The sequence below is a fragment of the Emiliania huxleyi genome, assembly GCF_000372725.1.
Source record: "Emiliania huxleyi CCMP1516 unplaced genomic scaffold EMIHUscaffold_4, whole genome shotgun sequence".
Lineage (NCBI taxonomy): Eukaryota > Haptophyta > Isochrysidales > Noelaerhabdaceae > Emiliania > Emiliania huxleyi.
Window position 1 is genome coordinate 1,849,007 of NW_005198966.1, and position 22,084 is coordinate 1,871,090.

General features: G+C 64.2%; 6 protein-coding genes across 6 annotated transcripts; 1 reads left to right on the top strand and 5 right to left on the bottom strand.

The window, feature by feature from the left end:
* Window positions 1-560: 560 nt before the first annotated feature.
* EMIHUDRAFT_196637 (hypothetical protein) lies at window positions 561-2,311 on the bottom strand (the record flags this gene model as incomplete). Its single annotated transcript, XM_005770772.1, has 2 exons — window positions 561-572; window positions 683-2,311. The coding sequence occupies 2 exons, from the start codon at window positions 2,309-2,311 to the stop codon at window positions 561-563; spliced, it is 1,641 nt and encodes a 546-aa protein (XP_005770829.1).
* An 88-nt stretch (window positions 2,312-2,399) lies between these two features.
* On the bottom strand, window positions 2,400-3,266 carry EMIHUDRAFT_432406 (hypothetical protein). Its single transcript, XM_005770773.1, has 3 exons — window positions 2,974-3,266; window positions 2,764-2,906; window positions 2,400-2,654 (listed from the first exon to the last, which is right to left on the bottom strand). The coding sequence occupies exons 1-3, from the start codon at window positions 3,229-3,231 to the stop codon at window positions 2,447-2,449; spliced, it is 609 nt and encodes a 202-aa protein (XP_005770830.1). The 5' UTR covers window positions 3,232-3,266; the 3' UTR covers window positions 2,400-2,446.
* A 3,217-nt stretch (window positions 3,267-6,483) lies between these two features.
* EMIHUDRAFT_96125 (hypothetical protein) lies at window positions 6,484-8,802 on the bottom strand (the record flags this gene model as incomplete). Its single annotated transcript, XM_005770774.1, has 2 exons — window positions 6,484-7,779; window positions 8,737-8,802. The coding sequence occupies 2 exons, from the start codon at window positions 8,800-8,802 to the stop codon at window positions 6,484-6,486; spliced, it is 1,362 nt and encodes a 453-aa protein (XP_005770831.1).
* A 2,863-nt stretch (window positions 8,803-11,665) lies between these two features.
* On the bottom strand, window positions 11,666-12,055 carry EMIHUDRAFT_448047 (hypothetical protein; the record flags this gene model as incomplete). Its single annotated transcript, XM_005770775.1, has 2 exons — window positions 11,666-11,804; window positions 11,872-12,055. Coding segments are annotated over 2 exons (323 nt in total), but the record flags the coding sequence as incomplete, so codon positions are not given.
* A 2,231-nt stretch (window positions 12,056-14,286) lies between these two features.
* EMIHUDRAFT_461440 (hypothetical protein) lies at window positions 14,287-15,787 on the top strand (the record flags this gene model as incomplete). The annotated part of the gene is made up of 3 exons (XM_005770776.1): window positions 14,287-14,469; window positions 14,525-14,950; window positions 15,278-15,787. 3 exons carry the CDS (start codon window positions 14,287-14,289, stop codon window positions 15,785-15,787), a joined length of 1,119 nt encoding a protein of 372 aa, XP_005770833.1.
* Window positions 15,788-18,513: 2,726 nt separating this feature from the next.
* Window positions 18,514-21,611, bottom strand: EMIHUDRAFT_461441 (hypothetical protein; the record flags this gene model as incomplete). The annotated part of the gene is made up of 2 exons (XM_005770777.1): window positions 18,514-19,054; window positions 20,310-21,611. 2 exons carry the CDS (start codon window positions 21,609-21,611, stop codon window positions 18,557-18,559), a joined length of 1,800 nt encoding a protein of 599 aa, XP_005770834.1. The 3' UTR covers window positions 18,514-18,556.
* Between the last annotated feature and the right edge of the window lie 473 nt (window positions 21,612-22,084).

Consider the following 22,084-nt stretch of genomic DNA (forward strand, 5'->3'; position numbering starts at 1 on the left):
GGACTACCTGAAAGGGGGCTTCAAATATGTCACTTCAGCGACCGAGTCTGACGGCCTCAGTGGACCAGAGGGGACGAGCGTCACCGGTTCCATGTCGCTGCTCTGGGCGAATGTCTCCACGTTCATCAGTCGGGGTGAGAGCTGCGATCGCGCAGACGTCACCACCGTGACCGGAAAGGGAGGCGGCACCAAGGCTACCATTGCCTATGTCAAGACGGAGGCGGAGTTTGCGGCGTGTCTGAACCTGTTTGTCATGTTGGCCATCGCCGTCTCTATCCCGGCCATCCCGCTGTGCGAGTTCATCTACCTCGTCGTGCACGACTCTGTGCTCCGTCGGGATCGCACCTGGCAATTTGCGGTCGTCCTGCTCGTCGTCTACCTGCGCAAGATCGAGGAGTCGGGCGGACGGATTACACTGGCCAAGGCAACAGAAGAGGTTCACACCGCCGCCATGTACGAGGAGGCCGAGCGAGTGATGCCCAAACACTATCCCGGGGTCGCATTTTTTCGTACACGCGGGGGGACCCCGCGGGCCGAGGGGCCACCAGCTACGCCACCATCTACGCCGAGCCCTGCTCCCCGTGTGGGGGGTGCTGGCCCGAGCAGCGTCAAGAAGCCATACAATGGCAAGTTCACTCCTGGAGGCAGGACGTGCTCGGCTTTCAACGTGGGTCGCGAGCACCAGGCGAGGGAGCTTTTCGCAGACGGCACCCGCCGCATCGGCGCGCTCACAAGCCTCGACCATCAATGTTGTGGCCGCCTCAGCCTCCGAAACCGCCGCTTCACGCGCAGCCGTCGCCTCTGCAGCCAACATCAGGGCTTGGGACCGCGACGCCTCCGCCGTTGTCGCTCGCTCGTCCGCCAGCCTCACCTCGCCGAGCACCGAATCGAGTGCCGCGCGCAGATCTCGCATCTCCGCGTGCGCAAGGGCGAGCTCAGCTGAGGCGTCTGCCTGCGCATCCCGTAGCTTTGCAGCTGCGGCGGCCCTGGCCTTAGCCGCTTCGGCTAGAGCCGCCTCGACTGCGCCGGCGGCGGCCTCCGAGGCAGCGGCGGCAGCCTCGCTCTTAGCCTTTTCGGCCTGCTGCACCGCTCCTGCGAGCGCCTCCCGCAGCCGCGAGGCTTCGGCCTCGAGGACAGAGACGCGCTGCTTCGCAGCTGCCTGCGCCTCACGTGCACGCGCCAATTCCTCCATCTCGCCGCTCTCCTTTGGACGCCGCTGCCGCTCGGGCTGCTGCTCCTCTCTCTGCTGCTCCTCTCCAAACGCCGGCCACGCTGCTGAGGAGGCGCTGCGCCTTGATGTTTGCGCCACAAGCCGTATCTCTGGCAGCACCTCTTTTTCAAGATTCGGTGATAACAGTGGCAGCACCGGCACCGGCGCCGGTGACGCCGATGCCGAGATAGAAAGCGTGCGATCGTCGCCTGCCGGTGCCGCCGGGGCTGCGGCCAGCTGGTGGAGCTGCTCGACAGCGCGAAGCTCGTCTATGATCGCCTCGAGCATGGCTTTGCCCTCGACTAGCGCCGTGTCTCGCTCGGACCGCACCCGAGAAGCGTGGCGTCGCACATGCGACAGCAGCGAGAGGAGCGCCTTTCTCTCATCGTGCGCCCCCGCCGCCTCTGCCACGCATGCCGCCTGCTCAGCGGCGGCCTCGGCGTCCGTTGGAGATTCCTCAGGCCCACACACGGCGCCGACCGCAGCGCTGATGACGGAGGCGGCGCGTGGCATCCTCCCCACCCCCAGCCGCAACCCAGCTGGATTAGCTGGTGGTTGCATGGCTAGCACCGGCACCGGAGTTGGTTGCTGCGCCGGCGGCTCGAGTGGCGTGGGTGGGAGCGGACTGAGCGGGGTGGCTGGTGGTAGGTCAGTGATCGACTCCGGGCACGACTCACAACCCTGCCCACCCTCGTTTTGGCACGCGGAACGCTCGCTCTTGGTGGCCACGACCGTGAAGTGGAAGTGGGGAAGGGTTGCGTCACCCTCTGATGCCCCCGCTCCCTCTGTGCTGGTGCCAAACCCCACGCGGTCCCCCGGCTTGAGTGGCGCCCGATCGACTCGCTCGCCGTTCAAAAACGTGCCATTCGCCGACTTGTTATCATGTAGGCACCACGCTCCGGCCTCGTCCACTGCCAGGCGCGCGTGCAATCGCGAGGCGCGGCTTGGTCGGCCGCCATCATCACACCACAGCGCCACCCGCTCTCGCCACCGTCCCACCCAGAGGCCTTCAGTTACGCTGGCGTCGAGCACAAACTCTTCCCCGCATGAGCCGATTTTGCGGAGCGCGAGCCGCGGCGGTGCTGGCGCGAAAAACGCCATATGTCCCCATTTAGCATGCACAGCCGTTACATCTATCAAGAGAACGAACAAGCCGCGGAGAGCGACGAGTGTTCCAAGGACGTGGCAGTCGCAGACGTCCCACATAGTCATAAAAACAGCCCAGGTGCGAATGTTTCACAGCTCGTGAGAGTGTGCGTTTGGCAGGATACCGCACACCTCGACCTTCACCTCGGCCGAGGGCCGGCCTCCACGCGAGCCGACGGCCTCGAGCTTGGCCAAGACGGGATGGCTGCCCGACGCGGGAACGCCCTCCACCTGGCCGAAGACAACGTGCTTGCCGTTGAGGTGCGGTGTGGCCTTGAAGGTGATGAAAAACTGAGACCTGATGCAGGTGGCGCCGCGGGGCGCGGGGCGTGTGTGCATGAGTGTGCTGCGTGCGCGCGCGCGCGCGCGCGTGTGTGCGCGTGCGCGTTGGAGGGAGGCGCAAACACTTGTTCGTATTCGGACCCGCGTTGGCCATTGAGACGCGGCCAGCACGGGAGTGTTTGTAGCGAAAGGACTCGTCGTCAAACGCGCCGCCCCAGATGGAATCGCCGCCGCGCCCATCGCCTCGAGTAATATCCCCACCCTGCGCCTGTGCGTGCGGGCGCAGGGCTCAGGGCGTGGGCGTGCCGGGCAAAGAACCCTGCTGAGGAGCGTGCCATAAACCCTGGGATTATGCGATGAAGCTTGGAGCCGCGGAGGCCAAGCGACTTGCCCGACCCTTTCGACGTGAAGCCCTTGATTACCCCGAGGAAGTTTTCCACCGTCTTGGGCGCATGCTCACCGAACAGGCCAATCTCAAGCCGGCCGGCGGGCTCTCCACCGATAGAGAGCTCCATGAAGACTCGGTGAGTCACCTGGGGCTCGGCCAGGATGCCACTGGCGAGGATGCCGGCGAGCAGCAGGAGAAATAGCATGTCAGGACGGCGAGCCGACCGCACGGCAGGGCGGAGCCCTCTGGTTCGCAGCTAAGAGCGTAGCGATGGTAAAGTCCTCGACGCGATGCCACTCCTCCCGCTGGCCTGTGAGAGGTTGAGGTGCGAGCCCTGGAGGCCCTGGGGATGGGGGGGGACTACCCGCGGGCTTAGAAGGCCCGCGCGCAGGGGGGTGGCCTTCCCTGCAAACGTGCACCCCCCAAGGTCAGGGCTTTCTTGCTCGTAGCCCGTCCCCGAGAGCATCCGGCCCGCTGGGTGCGCTTCATAGCTCCTGGGCCCTGGGTGTGAGGTTGCCGACCGCACTCCAAGTGCTTCAAGTGCGCGAGCCCTTTTATTTCACTTATCTTTCCTGTGTGCTAGAGAGATAGAGACTTGATTAGTTAGGAGACTTGAAGCCCTTTGTGTCCTGTTTTGGTTAGTTAGCGACACTCCCCCCGCCACCTGAATTAAGAAGAAGAACCAGGCCCTAGGTGGTAGGAGAGTCGTAGAGAGGTGAAGAACAGCCGGGCTCGGATTCGAAGCTCGGACTGTCGCAATCGTACATGCAATATTATGCATGCGAGGAGTGGTTCTCACAACCACCCGTCTCGACTTCTGTTGTAACAGGATTGATTGCCGAGCGAGCCTGCTAGCTGGGGGTGATACCATGTACGCCAAACTCTAAGCCCTGGCCTCGACACCTCAACACCAAACCTCGACACACCGACTCGTCACCCGACAGCTCGACACCCCATGCCAACTCGACCAACTCGACAGACGACACCCCCTCGACACCCCTCGACACCATCTAAGCTGAAACCAATGCTCGTCCGTGTCAAGGACTCGACACCTCACTATCAAACTATTAGCCTAATAACGTAGCTAATTATTAGCAGGTAGCTAATAACGTTGTTATTAAGCTAATTATTAGCCAAGGCACCGCTTATTAGGTGATTATTAGGTATTATTAGCCACTTATTAGCCGCTTATTAGCCGCTTATTAGCTGCCATCGAGCTAATAACGCGAATCAGCTAATAACAAGCTAATTATTAGCTACCTGCTAATAATTAGCTACGTTATTAGGCTAATAGTTTGATAGTGCTGTCCTCGACACCCCTCGACACCGCTCGACACCGCTCGACACCACCTCCGGACGCGTGACACTAGGGCGGGCAGGCGGCTCCGAGGCGTCAGGCGTTGCAGAGCAAAGAGTTCAGCGTGCCGTGAGTAGGCAAGCGGACTTGTCTTGACATTAACGGTAAGGGTCCGCGTTGACCTGTTCCATGTTGGTAGGGTCCGCATTCGAATGGCTTTAATTCTGCGGCGAAACTGCGCCCGCCGGAGGATCTTGTGCCACGCCCCACGCTTGCTTGAATAATGTCCGTACAACCAGGTAGGTAGGTAGGTAGGTGTTGACAAGGAGGGCCCTGCAGCACACACACCAAGAGTACATGTGCTGCACTGGACATCAGAGGGCCAAGGGTTGGATCAAGCAGTGGGAAGGGGACTCGAGGTGACGCGCGAGCAGAGACCTACACACCTCCACGCGCTCCGCACCGCCGCGCCGATCTTCGCGCGGGTGGCGCGCATGCGCACCCAGGCCGCTCGCGCGCCGTCGCGCAGAGTCGCGCGTTGCTGACGCAAGAGGCCGTGGGCGAGCTGCTCCCACTTGATCGCAGGAGCAGCCGCAGGTGCCGCAGCCTTGGTGCTGCCGGAAGTTCTCGAGCCGGCGCGCGCGGCTGGCCTTGCCGCCGCGCGCACGCCGCTTTGGCGCCGTACAACCTGGCTGCCCAAATCTTTCCCACCGCTCGCACGGCTCGTGTCCAAGTGTCCCTCTCAACGTGTGGGTTGGGACACGTCCCTCTATCTAGCGCGCTCCACCACCCCGTTGATCCAAGCTCGACGCTCGGTCCTGTGGTGTCCCATTCTCTCCCGCTTGCAAAAGCTGATTTGCGTAGGAAATCCTAACTAAGTAAAGTGTCCACGTCCATGTAAGTATGGTGTATGGGAGGTCGGGTATCTTTCCAAGTATGGTGTATGGGAGGTCGGGTATCTTTCCAGGTCCGATCTTGGCCAACCTTACGCGCCCACTTGGGCTTTACGGGGGCGGGAACTCAGCTCTTGGGCCACCGTCTCGGGTGTCCAGTAGTCCATATTTGTTATTTATTTATTTATAAAGAAAGAAAGAAAACAGACAACCCAAGGGAGGGATGGGAGGACGGCTATTTATTTATCCAACCTACCTTCGCGGGTTTAGAATTCTTTTTACGGATTAGTAGCCGCGTTCACCAGCACATCGCGTTTTGGAAGTTGAATTAAAGAACACAAAATTGCGTCGCAATCTGAAAGTTCGCGTGCCGTAACACAATTGCCAACAATACACCGAGATAACGTACGTCTCTCTCTCCCCGAGATACAAGTACGTACACCGCGACAACAGCAACACAATTGTCGGTTTCGGGAGGTTGTCGGTTCCAACCTATCGCGATACTAGTATCGCGATGCCTAGCAAGCGTTCGAGGGCCGTCGCGGCAGCGCTTTCCCACCCGGACCTGTCGCCCGCACCCGGGCTCGCCCTCGTCCCGGTCTTCAAGGCAGCCAGCGCGGCTCCGGCTGCGCCTTCCTCACCCCTGGCCGACTGGCCGGCGCCCACGGGTTAGCCCCCCCCCCCCCCCCATGTAGCCCCTCATTGCTGCCAGCCGTGCGCACCTTCCACCGCGTCTTGACGTGGCAGCCTCGTCTTGCCCGCAGGTGGGTACCAGACCGGGGACGAGCATTCCGGCATGCTCTTTCCACGCTTTCTCATGCCGGCCGCGCCCGCGGCGCAATGAACACCGCCGCTGCACCTCGGCTCACCCTGCGCGAGTCGCCAGCCGCGTCCTCGTCACGTGTGAGTGCACTCGTCGGTAGCACCCGCGTTGACAGGCGCCTGGCCTTGCGCCCGCCGCCGGCCCGCCCCCCGAACTGTGTCTGTGAGGCTGCGGCGGTGTGTGTGTGCTGTGTGGCGTATGTGGCGTATGTGCATCGCCTATGTGGCTGTGGAGGGGGGTGGGTAAACGCGCCAGTTTTGGTGGTGCATTCTGTGTGGTCCGTTGTGGCGCGTCTACCAATGTAAACCACCGAAATGCCGCTGCGTCGAGAAAGTGACGGGCCCCGGGAGAGTGGGGCCCACATCCAACACCAGAGCGGGGCAAAACGAATGCCGGAATGGGGGGCAGCCCACGCGACACGCGCAGAGGGAGAGAGACGTGGCGCTACATGAAGGTGGTCTCCCTCGAGGAGGAGCCGAAGCGGCTGCTCAGCTCGCCCATGTGCTGGTTCTTGAGCACCGAGTCGATCCCCTTGGGCTGCACCTGCCGGATGTCGAGGTCCGTCTCGCGGTTCCACGGCTTCCACGGGTGCGACCCCGCCCACTCGGCGCCGCCCTTCTTGGCCTTCTTCTCCTTGGCCTTGAGCTCCTTGTGCACGTCGACCAGCGACTTTGCGCCCTCGCCGCCCGCCCCCTCGCCGCCCGCCACCCCGGCCGCCGTCGCCCGCGACGGAGGCTGCGGCCGCTTGCCCGCCGCCGCGTTTGCCCTCGCGAGCGCGGCAGCCTCGGCCAAGCTCATCGGCCGCCCGGCGTCCGGCTCCTCCCTCATCCCGATCCGGGCGGGCCCGCCGCCGCCCCCGGCCCCGTCGCCTGCCCCCTCCTCGGACCGCGGCGCCGCTGTCCAGCTCGCGTCGGTGCCGCCGAACACCTCGCGCTCGTCGCGCGCGAACTGGCGCGGCCCCGCCTGCGCCGCGCCGCCCAGCCCGTGCCGGTCCGCGGGGAGCGACGTCATCCACGCCTCCCGACCCGCGGCGGCGGCGGGCGGCCCCTCCGCCCCCACCGGCGGAGGCGGCTTTGGCGGCTCGGCCGCGCGCTGCCACCACGGCGCCGGCTCCTGGGCGAGAAGGTACTCGGTCAGCCCTGCCGGCGCCGGCGCCGCCCCGCCGCCTGCCTCCGCCCCGCCGCCCGCCTCCGCCCCTTGCGCCCCCTCCCGTGCCGCCGCTTCCTCGGCAGGCCCGAGGCGGCCGGCCGCAGAGGTGGCGCCGCCGCCCTCAGCGCCGCCGCCCTCGTCTTGACCGAGCACCGGCGCGAAGGCCCCCTCCAGCGGCGGCTGACCCGGTCCCTTGAGGAAGGCAACGTCGCCCGAAGGCAGCGGCGTCCGCTGCAGCCCCAGCGCGTCGCTCAGCCGGCGGAGCAGCGCCGACAGAGCCGCGTCCGGCCCGCCGCCGCCCTGCTCGCCGCCTTCGCCACCAAGGACGAGCGCCTCGCCGCGATCCAGCGTCCTCAGCAGCGCCAGCACGCCGGCCGCACCCTCGGGCTGGCCGGCGGCGAGCGCTCGCACGCTGTCCGCGGCGGCGGCGGCGGCGGCGCTGTCGCTCCAGAAGCGAGGCAGCGGCGGCGGCCCCGGAGCGCCGTCCTCGTCGGAAGGCGCGGCCTCCGGCGCGGCGCGAGAGCGGTGGTGCTTGTGCTCCTTTTTGTGCGTGTGCTTGTCCTTTTTCGACGACCGCCTCTCCTTCTTCTCCTGGGGCGGGCGGGCAGCGTGCGTCACAGAGTGCGGAGCGCGGGCGAGGGTGTGTGCACAAGAGGCGGACGGGCGGCGCGCCTTCTTGTGCTTGGGCCGCTTCCGACGAGGCTCGGATTCGCTGGAGGAGGAGGAGGAGTTTGAGCGCGCACGCGCCATACAATTGTATGGGGGTGCGGCCGGGGCCGGGCAGGGCGGCTCGTTTCTTTTCTTTTTGAGCGGCCTTCGATGTTTGAAAAACAACACCACCACAGCCACACACACACACACACACACACACACACACACACACACACACACACACACACACACACCACCCACCACCCACCCAAACGCAAGGCGGACATGGCATATCGCTCTCGGGCCCACAGACATCCCGCACACCCGCCGCCCCCGCGCGCGCGCCCCACCCCGGCCGGGAGAAAGGGGAGTGACAGTTTGGGACGGCGACAGACGAGATATACCTCGCACTCCATGTGCGAGAACGCAGAGAGAAATGAAAGCCGTCCGGCCCCCAAGTCCGGCTCACGAGCCCCGAGGCCGAGCTGACCATCTACCGCACTGCACACTTCCGCAAACAGAGTTGTTTGGTATTGCTAAAAATCTCTCTCTCTCACTTCCGCCCCCTCGCTCCCAGCCCATCCACCTCGCCGAGCCCGAGCGTTGGAATGCGGAGATAGTAACTACTCTCTGTGGTGCCCCCTTGGCACTTTGCTCGTGTCCCGCGTGACCCTCTGTGTCACATGAGTTTCTTCTCTCGATTGTGTCACGCCTGTCCTCCTTGTTCGGCTCTGCCGAACAGCGAGCGTGCAGCAGCTGCTCTGGCTTTTGCCTACGAGGCTCAACGCCGGCGCCTCCTCTCGAGTCGCAACGTGGTGACCCAGTGAAGGATCGGTATCCGGCACTCTCACTGCCGACAGACATGATGCCGACCACCGACAATTCGACACAACCGACCGTCCCGATTGCGAGGGACAAGCATGGCGCTCCGCTCTCGCTGCCGCGCAGGCAGACGGGCGGCATTCCTGTGCTTCACAGTTCGAAGGCTGGATACAGCGCACCGGACAGTTTCAACGCCTCGTTGAACATGGCTCCGTCTACATCAAAGGCACCGTTTTTGTCCGAGGCCGCGATGACCTCGCGATCCTCGCCAGCGGCGCGGAGGGCCCAAAGTACACCTTCCAGGAGCCTTGCCCTGCGACCCCGGGCCGCGTGGAGCAGCTCAAGTCCTTTGCGGGCGGCCAAGTCCGGCTCACGAGCCCCGAGGCCGAGCTGACCATCTACCGCACTGCACACTTCCGCAAACAGAGTTGTTTGGTATTGCTAAAAATCTCTCTCTCTCACTTCCGCCCCCTCGCTCCCAGCCCATCCACCTCGCCGAGCCCGAGCGTTGGAATGCGGAGATAGTAACTACTCTCTGTGGTGCCCCCTTGGCACTTTGCTCGTGTCCCGCGTGACCCTCTGTCTCACATGAGTTTCTTCTCTCGATTGTGTCACGCCTGTCCTCCTTGTTCGGCTCTGCCGAACAGCGAGCGTGCAGCAGCTGCTCTGGCTTTTGTACCTTACATCTTTGTACGATCCTAGCTCGAGACCTTGGCCTGCATATACTTTTCCGGAAAACAAAAAGGAAAACAGAGGGTCCCCAGCACTTTGCGTTTCCGGAAATTTCCAGGGAAAACAGAGGGTGTTTGGTGCTCCATTCTGGAAACTCGCGAGTTTCCCTGAGTCTGAGAGCTGGTCTGGGGCAAAATCTGAGGCAAAATTGAGGAAATCGGCACGATACCCAGCCAGGCGGTCGCAGGGTATTTTCCAGGTATACCCGGGGTTTTCCAGGTATACCCGCAAAATACCCGGTATTTCGCCGATTTGGCTGATTTTGGGCCGGCCCCAAACCAGCCTCAGACTCGGCTCAGAGCCCGGAAAATTTGATGGTTTCCCCGGGAAAATAGAGAGGAAAAGAGAGGGTGCTGTAGAGAAAAAAGGAAAGGAAAAGAGACGGGGTGCGAGAGGAAAAGTATATTCAGCCTAATCGAGACCCCGGCGGCCCCTACGAGGCTCAACGCCGGCGCTCTCGAGTCGCAACGCCGAGATATGCCGAGGCGCCGCAGAACCGCGCGATCTCGGGCGATCTCGGGCCGCGCCGCGCGATGTGCTCACCGGGGAAATTTCTTTTTTGAAATCGCGTCCCCTTTAGAGAGCTGTCTGCTATAGCCGCAGCCACTCCCAGCTGCTCGGTGTGAACAGAGTTCGCAACTCGAGATCCCTCGAGAGTTCACGCACGCGGAGTCGGCTGTGGGCTACATACTTAGAAAGTACCCCCAGTATCGCAGTCTTTGTTAGTCATTTTTCTTGAGTTTTGTTCCTGATAAATTCGCGGCGTTCGCGGCGAGCCGAGCCAGGCCACGGCGCTCGGCCTGCTGAGAGAAGACCTGCCCGGACGGCAGTGACAATTTACCCGACATCAATCGACGACGGCAAGCTCGAGAACTGCGCCTCCAAAGTCGCCCAGATTCGCCTCTCGCGGCGTGCTGAGTTAGTATCGCCGGTGCGCCAGCCGGCTCTGCTCCACAGCAGGGCATGCCTGACTGGCTCCTGCTAGCCGTGCGTCCTGGTGGCATCCATAGCCAGCTCAGGTGGCCTCAGGAGGTCGCCTCGCGCACGACGCGGCGTCGCACAGCACCGCTCCGCGTTACTACCGAGTTAGTATCGTCGACCCACAGAGACTGCTCTTCTGTAGGTGGAGCCGACAAACGCCGGCCGGATCGGCCCCGCCGCCCCCATCGCCGCCGCCGGGGCGGCGGCGGCCTCGGCGGACCATCCGGCGCGCCGCGCGCCCGACGGGGAGGTGCTCACCACCCCTGGCTCCTCACCCCGCCACGCCTTCGTGCAGACGCCGTGGCACCCACCTCAGGCGCCGCCCGGACTCGGTTGACGGCCGCCCAAGTGCTTGGCTCGTGCCCAGCCGACCGGCAGGCGATGCCCACTCACTGCTAGGCTAATCTCGGGCTGTCAAGCGGCGGTGTGGTGCCGTGAAGGGCACCGGGAACAAAACTACGATAGTTAGTACCGTGCGGGGGCAGTGCATTAATTCTGTCAAAAATCCAAATCTGCTCCATGGAACTTATTGGGCTAGGATCATACGTCCGGGAGGCCCCCCTTGCGTGCCGCAACGACCCACAGTGCTGGTACCACTCTGTTCACGTTCACAGGTCGTATCAGGAACATAACTACGAGGTTCACGAGAGTTGAACTCTACCCAGCTGCCGAGGTGGGCAGATAGCGGCGTAGCCAGAAAGAGTGTAACCGAGGGCGGCTGATCGTGCTTGACTGTAGCAGAGTGTAAACAAGGCCAACCTCGGCACGGCCACACTCGGCCACACTCTACCACGCACCCCGACCCCGAGATGAGCCCTTCCCACCTGGCACTCGATGTGACTGAGTGTGGCAGAGTCCGTGGAGTCAGAGGGTGCCTTCGTTCGGCATTGAAGAGTGTTCATGAGCACGGCCGACTGTGCCCGACTGTGGCCGAGTATTACTGAGGGCGGAAGATAGCAGCAGAGTGCAGCAGAGTGCAGCAGAGTGCAGCAGAGTGCAGCAGAGTGCAGCAGAGTGCAGCAGAGTGCGGCTGAGTGCGGCTGAGTGCGGCTGAGTCTGGCGGATAGTCCTGGACCACACAGCACGGATGGAGCCGCCGGGCGCAGCAGGCCATCGAGCCACCGCACGGGGCGCGGGCCGCGTCTCCCCGCCAGCCCTCTTGTTCGAGTCTCGCACCCACCGTGCCGGCGGCCCGGCGGCCGCCGCGCCTGCCGCCTCCTTCCTGAATGCACAGCCCCCGGTTCGCGCCGGGCCGTTCTCCGCGACCAGTCAGAGCAGCCTGTCCTACTCGGTCACGCGACGACAGCGGCACGCGAGCGCGGCCCTCGCCACGGCCGCGCCACAACAAGAGCTGGCCAAAGGCTGCGCGGCAGCGGCGAGACGCACATCGCAGCGGCCGAGGCAGCGCGCACCCGCCGAGCGTAGACTGCCTACACGCAGGCCGTGCATGTGAGCTCTCCAACGTACGCGCCGTGCGGCACGACCAAAGACCGACGCCTATCCGGCGAGACAAAAGAGCACCGACGGCGACGCCGCACATCCGTGTAGGTGTTTAGGTGCACGTCGGCCTCTCGTGCCGTGCGCAGGAAGAGAGAGGCGCTGCCAGAAGCTCGCGCGGGCGAAGTGGTAGAAAGATCGTTGGGGAGCGCCAGGCCAGAAAGCCCGACAGCCGTCGAGCGCTCGGCCGGCGCATAAAAAAAGAAAAACTCTTCACCTAAATACTAGTGGGCCCTGTGCCCAGCCCTCTCCACGCCGCGATGCGCCCCCCCCCCCCCCCCCTCCCTCGCCCTTGCAAAAATCCTGCAAAGGTGGGGACGTGTCTGTCCTCAACCCCAGCCCTAGGCCTAGCTTGGGATGTCCGTTTTATATTTATTTACTAGTGGGGCCACGGCCCAAACGAGCGAAACCGCTGGAAGCGGCGCAGCTCCAGGGCGCTCACGTGGCCAACCATCTTCATGACTGTGGCAAGCTCCTCAACGCTATGCGTGAAGGCCCGCCCCTGGGCGAAGAGCTGATGCCGCTTCACGTAGCGCACCACATTCTCATGAGCGCGATTGAAGCGCCTCTTGTCGATGCGTCGTCCGGGACCGCTCATCTATCCAGCCCTCGGTGACTATCCAGTTGTCAATTTGCGTGCCCGCCCGGTACGTTGCGTCGTTCGCCATCGCTCTCAGGTCTCGCCCCACTTCGGTCAGCATGCTGTTGAACATCTTGTCTGAGAGAGTCCGTTCCTTTCTACCTCTGCTTCGTAGGAAGGCCTCCGTCTCGGCGTTGAAGTCTCCACCGATCATGTACTCCCCGTCGATTCTGTCTAGCTCGTCCCTTAGGCTCTCCCACGCGTCTTGCGCTGGGTCCTTTGTTTCTGTGTCGTCCGTTCCTCCCCTCGCCGCCACCTTTATCTTAGCCCGTCCCCTCACTGGCATGTAGACTCCTATCTGTGTCCACTCCAGTCCGCTTGCCGCGTCCTCCATCTCCACTTTCACGACGCGACCTCTCACCACCTCTTCCATGGCCACCTCACCCTTCCCGTCTCTCTTTGCTTGCAGGTGGTCTGGGTCCCACACAATCAACACCCCCGCTTTGAGCGCGCGCGAGGCCGGGTCATTGTAGGCTGGGGTCCCGCACGCCTCTATCCCCATCGTCTCTAGGTACTCTATCACTTCGCGCATTTCCTTCTCGCCTAGGTGCGTATCCGCCAACGTGGCAAGCCACACCCCTCCTTCTGTGCCCACTAGTATTTAGGCGAACAGGTTTTCTTTTTTTATGCGCCGGCCGAGCGCTCGACGGCTGTCGGGCTTTCTGGCCTGGCGCTCCCCAACGATCTTTCTACCACTTCGCCCGCGCGAGCTTCTGGCAGCGCCTCTCTCTTCCTGCGCACGGCACGAGAGGCCGACGTGCACCTAAACACCTACACGGATGTGCGGCGTCGCCGTCGGTGCTCTTTTGTCTCGCCGGATAGGCGTCGGTCTTTGGTCGTGCCGCACGGCGCGTACGTTGGAGAGCTCACATGCACGGCCTGCGTGTAGGCAGTCTACGCTCGGCGGGTGCGCGCTGCCTCGGCCGCTGCGATGTGCGTCTCGCCGCTGCCGCGCAGCCTTTGGCCAGCTCTTGTTGTGGCGCGGCCGTGGCGAGGGCCGCGCTCGCGTGCCGCTGTCGTCGCGTGACCGAGTAGGACAGGCTGCTCTGACTGGTCGCGGAGAACGGCCCGGCGCGAACCGGGGGCTGTGCATTCAGGAAGGAGGCGGCAGGCGCGGCGGCCGCCGGGCCGCCGGCACGGTGGGTGCGAGACTCGAACAAGAGGGCTGGCGGGGAGACGCGGCCCGCGCCTCCGTGCGGTGGCTCAGTGCTACCGTGCCGGTGGATTGTGTGTGCTGCCACGCCACTGACTGGCCGAGTGCAGCAGAGTGCAGCAGAGTGCAGCAGAGTGCAGCAGAGTGCAGCAGAGTGCAGCAGAGTGCAGCAGAGTGCAGCAAAGTGCAGCAGATTGCGGCTGAGTGCGGCTGAGTGCGGCAGAGTTTGCTTGCCTGTGGGAGAGCGCTGCAGCGCTCTGGCTTCCGTCCCAACGGATTCTCTGGGTGTGACCGAGTGTGGCCGAGTTCGTGTGCTGACTGTGTGCGCAACCGGACGACTATTTGATTCCCACCTGCACTCAACCACACTCTGCTGCACTCCTTCACTGTAACAGAGTTTGACCGATTGAGGCCGAGTGTGCTGGAGGGTGCCATCGCGTGGCAGAGCCCGCCAGAGGGCGACCGCGTCGTAAAAATGTGGCGGAGTTCAACGCTCGTGAACCTCTACGATACAGGGGGTAGGCATCAGTTCGGGTGCCCACAGCCCCTGCCTGTGGGGCTGCCTGAGTGCCAGGGGCTGCGTGAGTGCCTGCGGGGCTGCCTGCGTGAGTGCCAGGGAGGGATGGACGCGGCCAAGGCAGCGGCTCGCAGCCTGCTCGCCGAGCTCGAGCGGCACCGCTTCGACGCGACGGCGGGCGACGGCGACGCCACTGCCGCCGACGTGCCGCCGGCCGAGGACCAGGGCTGCTCCTCCGCTGAGGCGCTGCTGCTGCGCGAGGCGCGCCGCTTCGCGCCGCCGCGCTCTGTTTGTCCGTCGCGGGCCGCGGCTGACACGCCGCGTACCCGCACCTCGCTCGCAGGAGAACCGCCGCCTCGAGGGCGAGCTGCGCGCGCTCGCTGGACAGCTGAAGAAGGAGAGGGCGGCGAGCGAGAGGGCGGCGAGCGGCGCGGCGCTGAGGGCGGCCTCGTCGACGGAGGAGATGCGGCGCCGCACGGTGGGCGGCGGGCCGGCGGAGGCGGAGGCGGTCGGGCCGCCACCGGACGAGGGCGGCGCTGCGGGAGGGCTGACGTTGGCGAGCGCGGCGTCGCAAATAATCATGCTGCGGCGCGAGGTCAAGTACCTGCAGAAGCAGTGGAACGCGGCGCGGCGCGACGCCGACGGCGCGGCGCGGCGCGACGAGGTTGCCGCCCTCAAGGAGGCGGCGGAGGCGGAGGCGGCGCGTGCTGCAAAGGCGGCGGCCGCCGCGGCTGCTGCCGAGGCGCGGCAGCGGCTGCTGGTGCGGCAGGTGTCGGCGCTGAGGGCGCAGCTGGGCGCACAGCAGGCCCGGATCGCGCGTCGCTCCGCCGCGCAGCAGGAGGCGAGCGGCTTGCGGCTGCAGCTGCGAGACGCGAGCGACGCACTCGCTGCATCGGAGATCCGGCTGCGGCGAGATGTAGCCGAGATGTAGCCGAGATGCAGCCGAGAGGCAGCCGAGAGGCAGCCGAGGGGCAGCCGAGGGGCAGCCGAGGGGCAGCCGAGGGGCAGCCGAGGGGCAGGCGAGGCGGGAGCTGGGCGGGGCGGGGGACCCTCTCTCCCCCCCCTCCCCTGCAGGCGCGCCTCTCTTCGGCATCAGCTGAGCGAGGCGGCGCCGCTCGGCGGCGGCGGCGGTGTAGAGGCGATGGTCTGCGTCCTCTCCCTCCTCGAGGAGGTGCAGGCCCTCGAGGCCGAGGCGCTGCACGCCAACCGCCGCACCGCCGCCGCCGCCGCGGCAGCGCAACAGCCTCCCGCCTCGCCGCGGTCGCCGCAGCAGCCGCCGCTCTCGCCGCTCTCGCCGCCGCCGCCGCCTCCGGCCGAGGCAGCGATGACGCCGGCGGAGCGCCTGACGGCCGAGGCGCTCACCCAGCGGCTAGCCTCGTCCGAGGAGGAGCGAGGCCGACTCGCGTCCGAGGTTGCTGCGCTGCAGTTCCGGCTCGCGTCGATGCAGCGCGAGCACTATAGCAGCAGCGCGCAGCACCCGCCGCCGCCGCCGCCGCCGCCGCCGCGCGCGAAGGAGGGCCACGCGGCGGCGCAGCTCAAGGAGGACGTCACCAAGCGGCTCGGCGCTTTTCTGAATCAGCGCAAGGGCGCCGCTGCCGCCAAGTGACCCGAAACCATTACCGTGATCGCAACCGCGCCGACCTCTGTTAGGGTTGTCAAACGTTAAGAGCTGAACAGTGTTGCTAGTGTTAACAGTAACAACAGAACAACAGTGGGGCTCCCCAACAACAGTAGCTAACGTTAGGGCCGACTGAACAACAGTAAGGAAAGGAAGGCGGGGCAGTGACCCACGTGCCACGATGTCGATGATCTCTAGTGTCCCCAGTGGTGCGGCCTGCGCGGCTGCGGGTAATACCCGAAAATACCCGGAAAATACCAGGTATTTTCGGGTTTTACCCGGGTTTTTTGCCATTTTCTGCTTGCTGGCCGCTGAACAACAGCAACAACAGTAACAAACAGTGACAGCATGGGCTGGGATGAACACTTGAACAACGTTGAGGATTTCAGCCAACAATAGTGCAACTGCCAACTCTGTTAGGCCCCAAATTAACGTTTGACAACCCTAACCTCTGTATGCAGCAGGCCGACCTCTGTATGCAGCAGGTGCGATGAGTGAGGCTCGGTGGTAACATGCAAATAAACGGGCACGTCCAACAAAAACTGTAAACTCTAAAAACTGGGTCCGCGTAGCCGTAGTACCCCCGTAGCGCGTAGGGGGCACACGGGCACACACATAACAGATCTCAGATGACACACAACATGACAACAACATGCACATGACAACAACAACAACAACAACAACATGACATGTACATGTGCATGTGCATGTACGGTAGCAGCATGTCTGTAGTCGCGGCGCCGGTGCCCTCGCATGTGCTATGCTGGACTAGCCATGTTCGTGTTGCGCCCGCGTGCACAGTAGAAGCGCGCGCAGCTATCTACATTTTACTGTGTAACCGGACACACATGTGCATGTGCATGTGCATGCACATGTCACATCGGCGCTGCGCGCGTGTGTTCTGTGTATTTCGGTCAGCCTCTCTACACCGCGGTACCGGCTACCGGGTACCGCGTAACGCGGTACGGCGTAGCAGAGAGTCGAAGATGTAAGCAGAGCCTCTAGTTCTTTCTTAGGGGACCCCTAGGCTTAAAAGGGTGGGCCCTGGGGCGCCTGCGGCTTAAACGGCTGAAAACCTGCCATGGCAGGTTTTAAGAGCTGCTGGGCCGCCGATTCCTTAAACGGTCTTAAACGCTTAAACGGTGCGGGAGAGCTCCCGAGGTCGATGGTCCGGGAGGCTCTCCCGGTAGACGCCGGAGGCCGGGAAGCTGGCTACAGTCAGCTAGCACGCGCCCCCTATGCGAGTATGGCTCCTGCCAGTGCACCAGACTTACAGATGTGTCTTCAGAGGCGGGTTTGTGCCTAATAACGGCAGTATTGGAGAAAACGGCGCGGAACCCAGCGACGCATGGCCGGTGAGGCCGATTTTCTTAAACGGTCTTAAAAGAGGGACCCCCCGTGCCTGCAATCTCTTAAATGGTAATTTCAGCCCCCAAATCTCCTCATTTCTTAAAAGGTCTTAAAAAAATCCGGCCCCTCTGGGGGGAGGCGGGGGCCCCCGGAGGCACCGTGCGCCGCGCAGCAGTGCGGAAACGGGGCCCCGGCTCCGTTAGTCTCAGTTAGCACCGACTTCCCGATCTAACCCGGTCTAACAGAGGGCAGATTTGGAGAGATCTTGAAGACCGTTTAAGAAAATCGGCCTCGCCGGCGCATGCGTCGCTGGGTTCCGCGCGCCGTTTTCTCCAATACTGCCGTTCGATTAGGCACAAACCCGCCTCTGAAGACAAATCTGTAAGTCTGGTGCACTGGCAGGAGCAATACTCGCATAGGGGGCGCGTGCTAGCTGACTGTAGCCAGCTTCCCGGCCGCTCCGGCGTCTACCGGGCGAGCCTCGCCCGGACCATCGACCTCGGGAGCTCTCCCGCACCGTTGAAGCGTTTAAGACCGTTTAAGGAATCGGCGGCCCAGGCAGCCTTAAAATGGGCCACGGCCCGCTTTAAGCCGTTTACCGCAGGCGCCCCAGGGCCCACCCTTTTAAGCCTAGGCGCTCTAGGCCGGTACCCTACGCAAGCCGTATAAAAAAGCGAAAAAAATTGTTCGGCGAGAGACGGATACACCAGCCTGCCCCGACCGACTGGCGAGGCGCTGAGGACACGCGAGAATAAACGGCCATACAATAAATTCAGCGCGGATTGCGGGGGAGCGGACCATGTCTGGGCGGGCTTCAGGCTGGTGCTCACGCGAAAAGGAATCGACGCGATGTGCAAAGCATACCAGAAGGGGAGAAAGCAGAGGAGAGACGCCGGTGATGACGAAACAGAAACTAGCGCAGACGAGAGCAGGGCAGACCCGGGGACTGGGGAGCCGGAGCAGACGGCATCGGCCGCCGAGGGAACGTTGGGAAGAGGCACGAGGAGGGCGGCGACCTCGACCGACTAAAGCCGTATGGAGGACCCGTCGCCAGACGACGCAGGGCAGAAGACGGTGAGGCGGAGCAGACGCGCAGGGCGAGACGAGGGAGGGAGCAGGACTTTGCGGAGATCAGCAGGAGGATGTACGAAGAGATTAGGAGCAGCAGGGACCCGAGGGACCTGGTGTGGAAGACGGCTAGTGCTAGTCCCCCATCGGGAGGACGACCCCGGCTAGTCGCCGACCACACCCACAAAGAACCCTGCACAAAGATCGCAAGGGCGGGGACCTGTTCCTTTTTACCCATCTCACAGTAGAGAGGTGTCCGTTTTTATTTATTTATTATTTAGCGGACCATGTCGCACAATTGCATGTGCATGTGCACGTATATGTGTGCTGACAGTGTTCTCAGTAGCAGGTGCCGGGCGTGGGCGCCGTGCCGCCGTTGGAGGCCGCGAGGCAAAACATGTTGACCGGGAAGGCCTTGAAGGAGGAGGATATGGCGTCCGCCTCCGCAAGCACCTCTGCCGGCGCGCTGGACGGGAGCGTGAGAAGCAGCATGTAGAGCCGGCTCTGGTACACGGTGAGCTTGGCGCGGGTGGTCGTGGTGCTCCCGGCAAACTCGTACTCGTAGTAGGTGCTCCCGCGAACCGGGCCCGGCACGGCGGCGGCGCGCTGCACCGTGCCAAACCGCTCCGCGTACCGCCGCCCGACCTCGTCAACCTTGCCGAGATCGCTGAGGAACTGCTTGCCCTTTGCCACGTCCACAAAGACGTCGAGGCTCGCGGCAGCGCCGCTGCTCCTCTCCGCACGCAAGTGAAAGCGGTGCTCTGGCTCTGCACGCATGTCTGCGGTCGACGCCTTCCACGCGGCCGGCAGCGTCACATCCCACGACTTGTCATCAGCCTGCAGGTAGCCCGGGAGGATGGATTCGCCGATGACAGCACGCGCGGGCGCAGCCGGCGAAGCAAGCAGCGCTGCGAGAGGAATCGATGCGAATTTGAGGGCAGCGGCGCGGGAGAGTGATGCGGGAGGTCGTGGCCGCATATTGGAGGCGCTTCGTGTTGCGTTCGCTGCAGGGGGAGCTGCGAGGGGGGTGGGCGGAACCCTTCTCTGTTTTACTCTGTCCTTGGCACCGGTGTGGGGGGGGGGCGGGGGGGGGGGCGACAGGGAGAACGTGGCCCTGAGTTATTGTCGCAGGAGATTGTGGAGAATGACCTCCAGACTGACCCGGAGAATCACCTCCACAGACCTCAGCACCCCTATTATTATCACTCTCTCTCTCCCCCCCCCCGTAGTGATGAATAGTCTACCTATATCCCTATATTCCCACACCCTGTGCGGTGGCGCGTCTACCTAGACCCCTAATATTAGCACCTTGGGCGCCGAATAGGCGCCCAAACATTGGCACGTAATAGTTCCCCAACTGCGGTCGTTGCGCCGCGCGCTGCGAGACAGTCAACCCTCTTCATGTGCTAAGTCACAGCCCCCGGTGTCGTATGACACCATTCCCCCAAACCACTCGGATACGAGTTCCTTATACCAATCCTACAGTCGTCTGAGACGGCACCCGGAGATCAAGGATGGCTTTGCAGCCTCACCCGCGATCAACAATACCGCAGTGCGCAGAGCCGCGCACACGGCTTACCACCACCACCACTTGCTGAAAACACCGACCTTCGGGTTCAGATGCCGATCCCTTTGCAAACGAGGGAAGAGGGACGCCTCGCGATACTACGGAGGGCACCTCGACCAAGCACGGTCAGACCACCCTGATCGTTCCCTACACAGTTATGTGTACGCCAACTCAGGGCGTGTGGCAGCCAGCTGGCTGTCTGTGTGCCGCTCATGCGTGTGTCGACATCATCTGGTCTAGCGTCCACCCATACGAACCGCGCTGGTGTCCAGTCCGAGCCTATGGGATTGAGACCCGGGGAGGGGGTGAGCCCTGTGGAGCCCTCCCGACGCCGATCCGACGGGGACCCCTCCAGCCCTGTGGGCTGGCGAGCCCTCCGATCGGAGGGGTGGAAGTGGGACGCTCGAGGACGGAGCGACCTCTCTCGCTCCGGGAGGGTGGAGGGGTGGGAGGGGTGGAGGGGTGGCTGAGCCCTCTAGCTCTGTCGATATAGCCCTACGTGTCCTGCATCTGGTACTCTCCCACCTGGAAGAGGTGCTGCTTCGTGCACGGCTTCGTCGTCGCCTCGCGCAGCTCGGCCATCGTCCGCCGGCTCGCCACCGCGCTCGCCCTCTCGCTCGCCGCCCGCTGCGCCGCCTCACTCTGCCCGTGCGACGCGCTCTCCTGCGCCGCCTCGCGGCCCGCCGCCCGGCCGGCGGCTCCTGCCGCGTCCTTCATCCCGCCGCCGCCGCCGTCGTACAGCGACATCACCTGCTTGGTCACCAGCCGCCAGTACTGCCTCGCGTCGTCCGGCATCGCCGGCCAGATCTCGCGCCACACGTGGTTCTTCATGTGCTGCAGCGCGACGTAGACCGTGTTCTCGCCGCGCCCCGTGCGCACCGTCGGCTCCTCGTCCCGCGCGTCGCCCCGCTCGGTCGCGTGCCACCGGCTCGCCCTCGGCGCGGTGATTCGCGTCGTCGCCAGCCACTTGCCGAAGCGGATCGTCCACCGCATCGTCGGGTGCAGACCGAGGGCCGTCCGCTGCATCGGCACGCTCTTCCCCGCCGCGGCCTGCGTCGCCAGGAACTCGCGCAGCCGCAGGCGCACGCGCCGAAGCTGCACTGACAGCGCCGGCCCGTGTGGCGCTAGCATCGGCCGCCCATCGCCGCACGCGGCCTCCTCCTGCCGCTCGTCATCCTCCGCCTCGAGGGCGTCCGCCAGCGCGCTGCGCTGCACACCCCGGCGCACAGGAGGCGGCGCCGGCCGCACCTCGGCCGCCTCGGCGTCGCCCGCGGCACGGGCGCCCCGCTCGCCGTCCGCGCGGTCCATCGCCGCATCCCCATCCCCGTCTGCGGCGGCGCCTCCTGCGCCCGTGCCGGCCTGCTCTGGGACGGCTCGCCACCGCTCGTCGTCCAGCATGTGCCACCACCGCCGATCCGAGTAGCCGTCGTACTCGACCTCGTGCACGATCCGTCCGTCCCGGTCCTCCTCCCGCGCCATGACGGTCGCAGGGTACCACCGCTCGCTGTCGCAGAAGATCTCGAGGCGCGATCCGGTGGACAGGACAGTGTGGCCGTCGAGCGCCGCCCTGGCATCCTCGCGCTTTCGCTTCCGCCGCTTCGCCTTCGTCTCCTTGCTGCGCAGCAGCGTGTAGTTCGGGCCCACCTCCGCCACGCTGTCCAGCACGTGGACGGCGCTCGCCATCTCGACCGCGTCGTCCTCCGGCGGAAGCTCCGCGTCACCCGCGGCCGCTTCCCGAGCGCGCTCGTCGCGCATCCGCTCGTGGTGGGCCTGCCGACGCGCCACGCCGTCGCCCGTGTGCCTCGCCGCCGCGTCCGGCGACGGCATCAGTGCTGTCCGCCCGAGCGTGACTCGCCACTCCACGACCTCCACGACCTCCACGACCGCCGAAAAGCACGACCGCCCAAATCTCGAACACATCTCGAGTCCTCTCACTAGTTACATACATACCCGCTACCCCTCCCGCCGTTTTAGGCATTAAGGGCCTGTCCCCACCCGCTATGCCAGGCTCAGCGCCGTCAGGCACGTTGACCGCACCGCTTACGCCCCGCCCGCTCCCGCCACTCGTTTGAGGGAGATTTTTAGGAGCAAGCAAGAAATCTAGCACGCACAGTTAGGATCACAGTGACTTGGGCTGCCTCTCTCTCGTTCGTGTCACACCACGCGGAACGCGAACGGTGAAGGGGAGTGCACCACTTGAGCACTTGAGCGACTGGATAGGGTCCTCAGGGCTCAGGGGTCGAGGGGGGGGGGGGGGGTGACACGAAAGGGGGGGGGGGGGCTGCCGAGAATGTGGGTTT

Coding starts and splice junctions, on each gene's coding strand:
- EMIHUDRAFT_432406 (XM_005770773.1), bottom strand. CDS start 3,231: ATGCTATTTCTCCTGCTGCTCGCCGGCATCCTCGCCAGTGGCATCCTG. Junction 2,907..2,973: donor GCATAATCCCAGGGTTTATG/GCACGCTCCTCA, acceptor CCGCACGCACAG/GCGCAGGGTGGGGATATTAC. Junction 2,655..2,763: donor GCGGGTCCGAATACGAACAA/GTGTTTGCGCCT, acceptor CACCTGCATCAG/GTCTCAGTTTTTCATCACCT.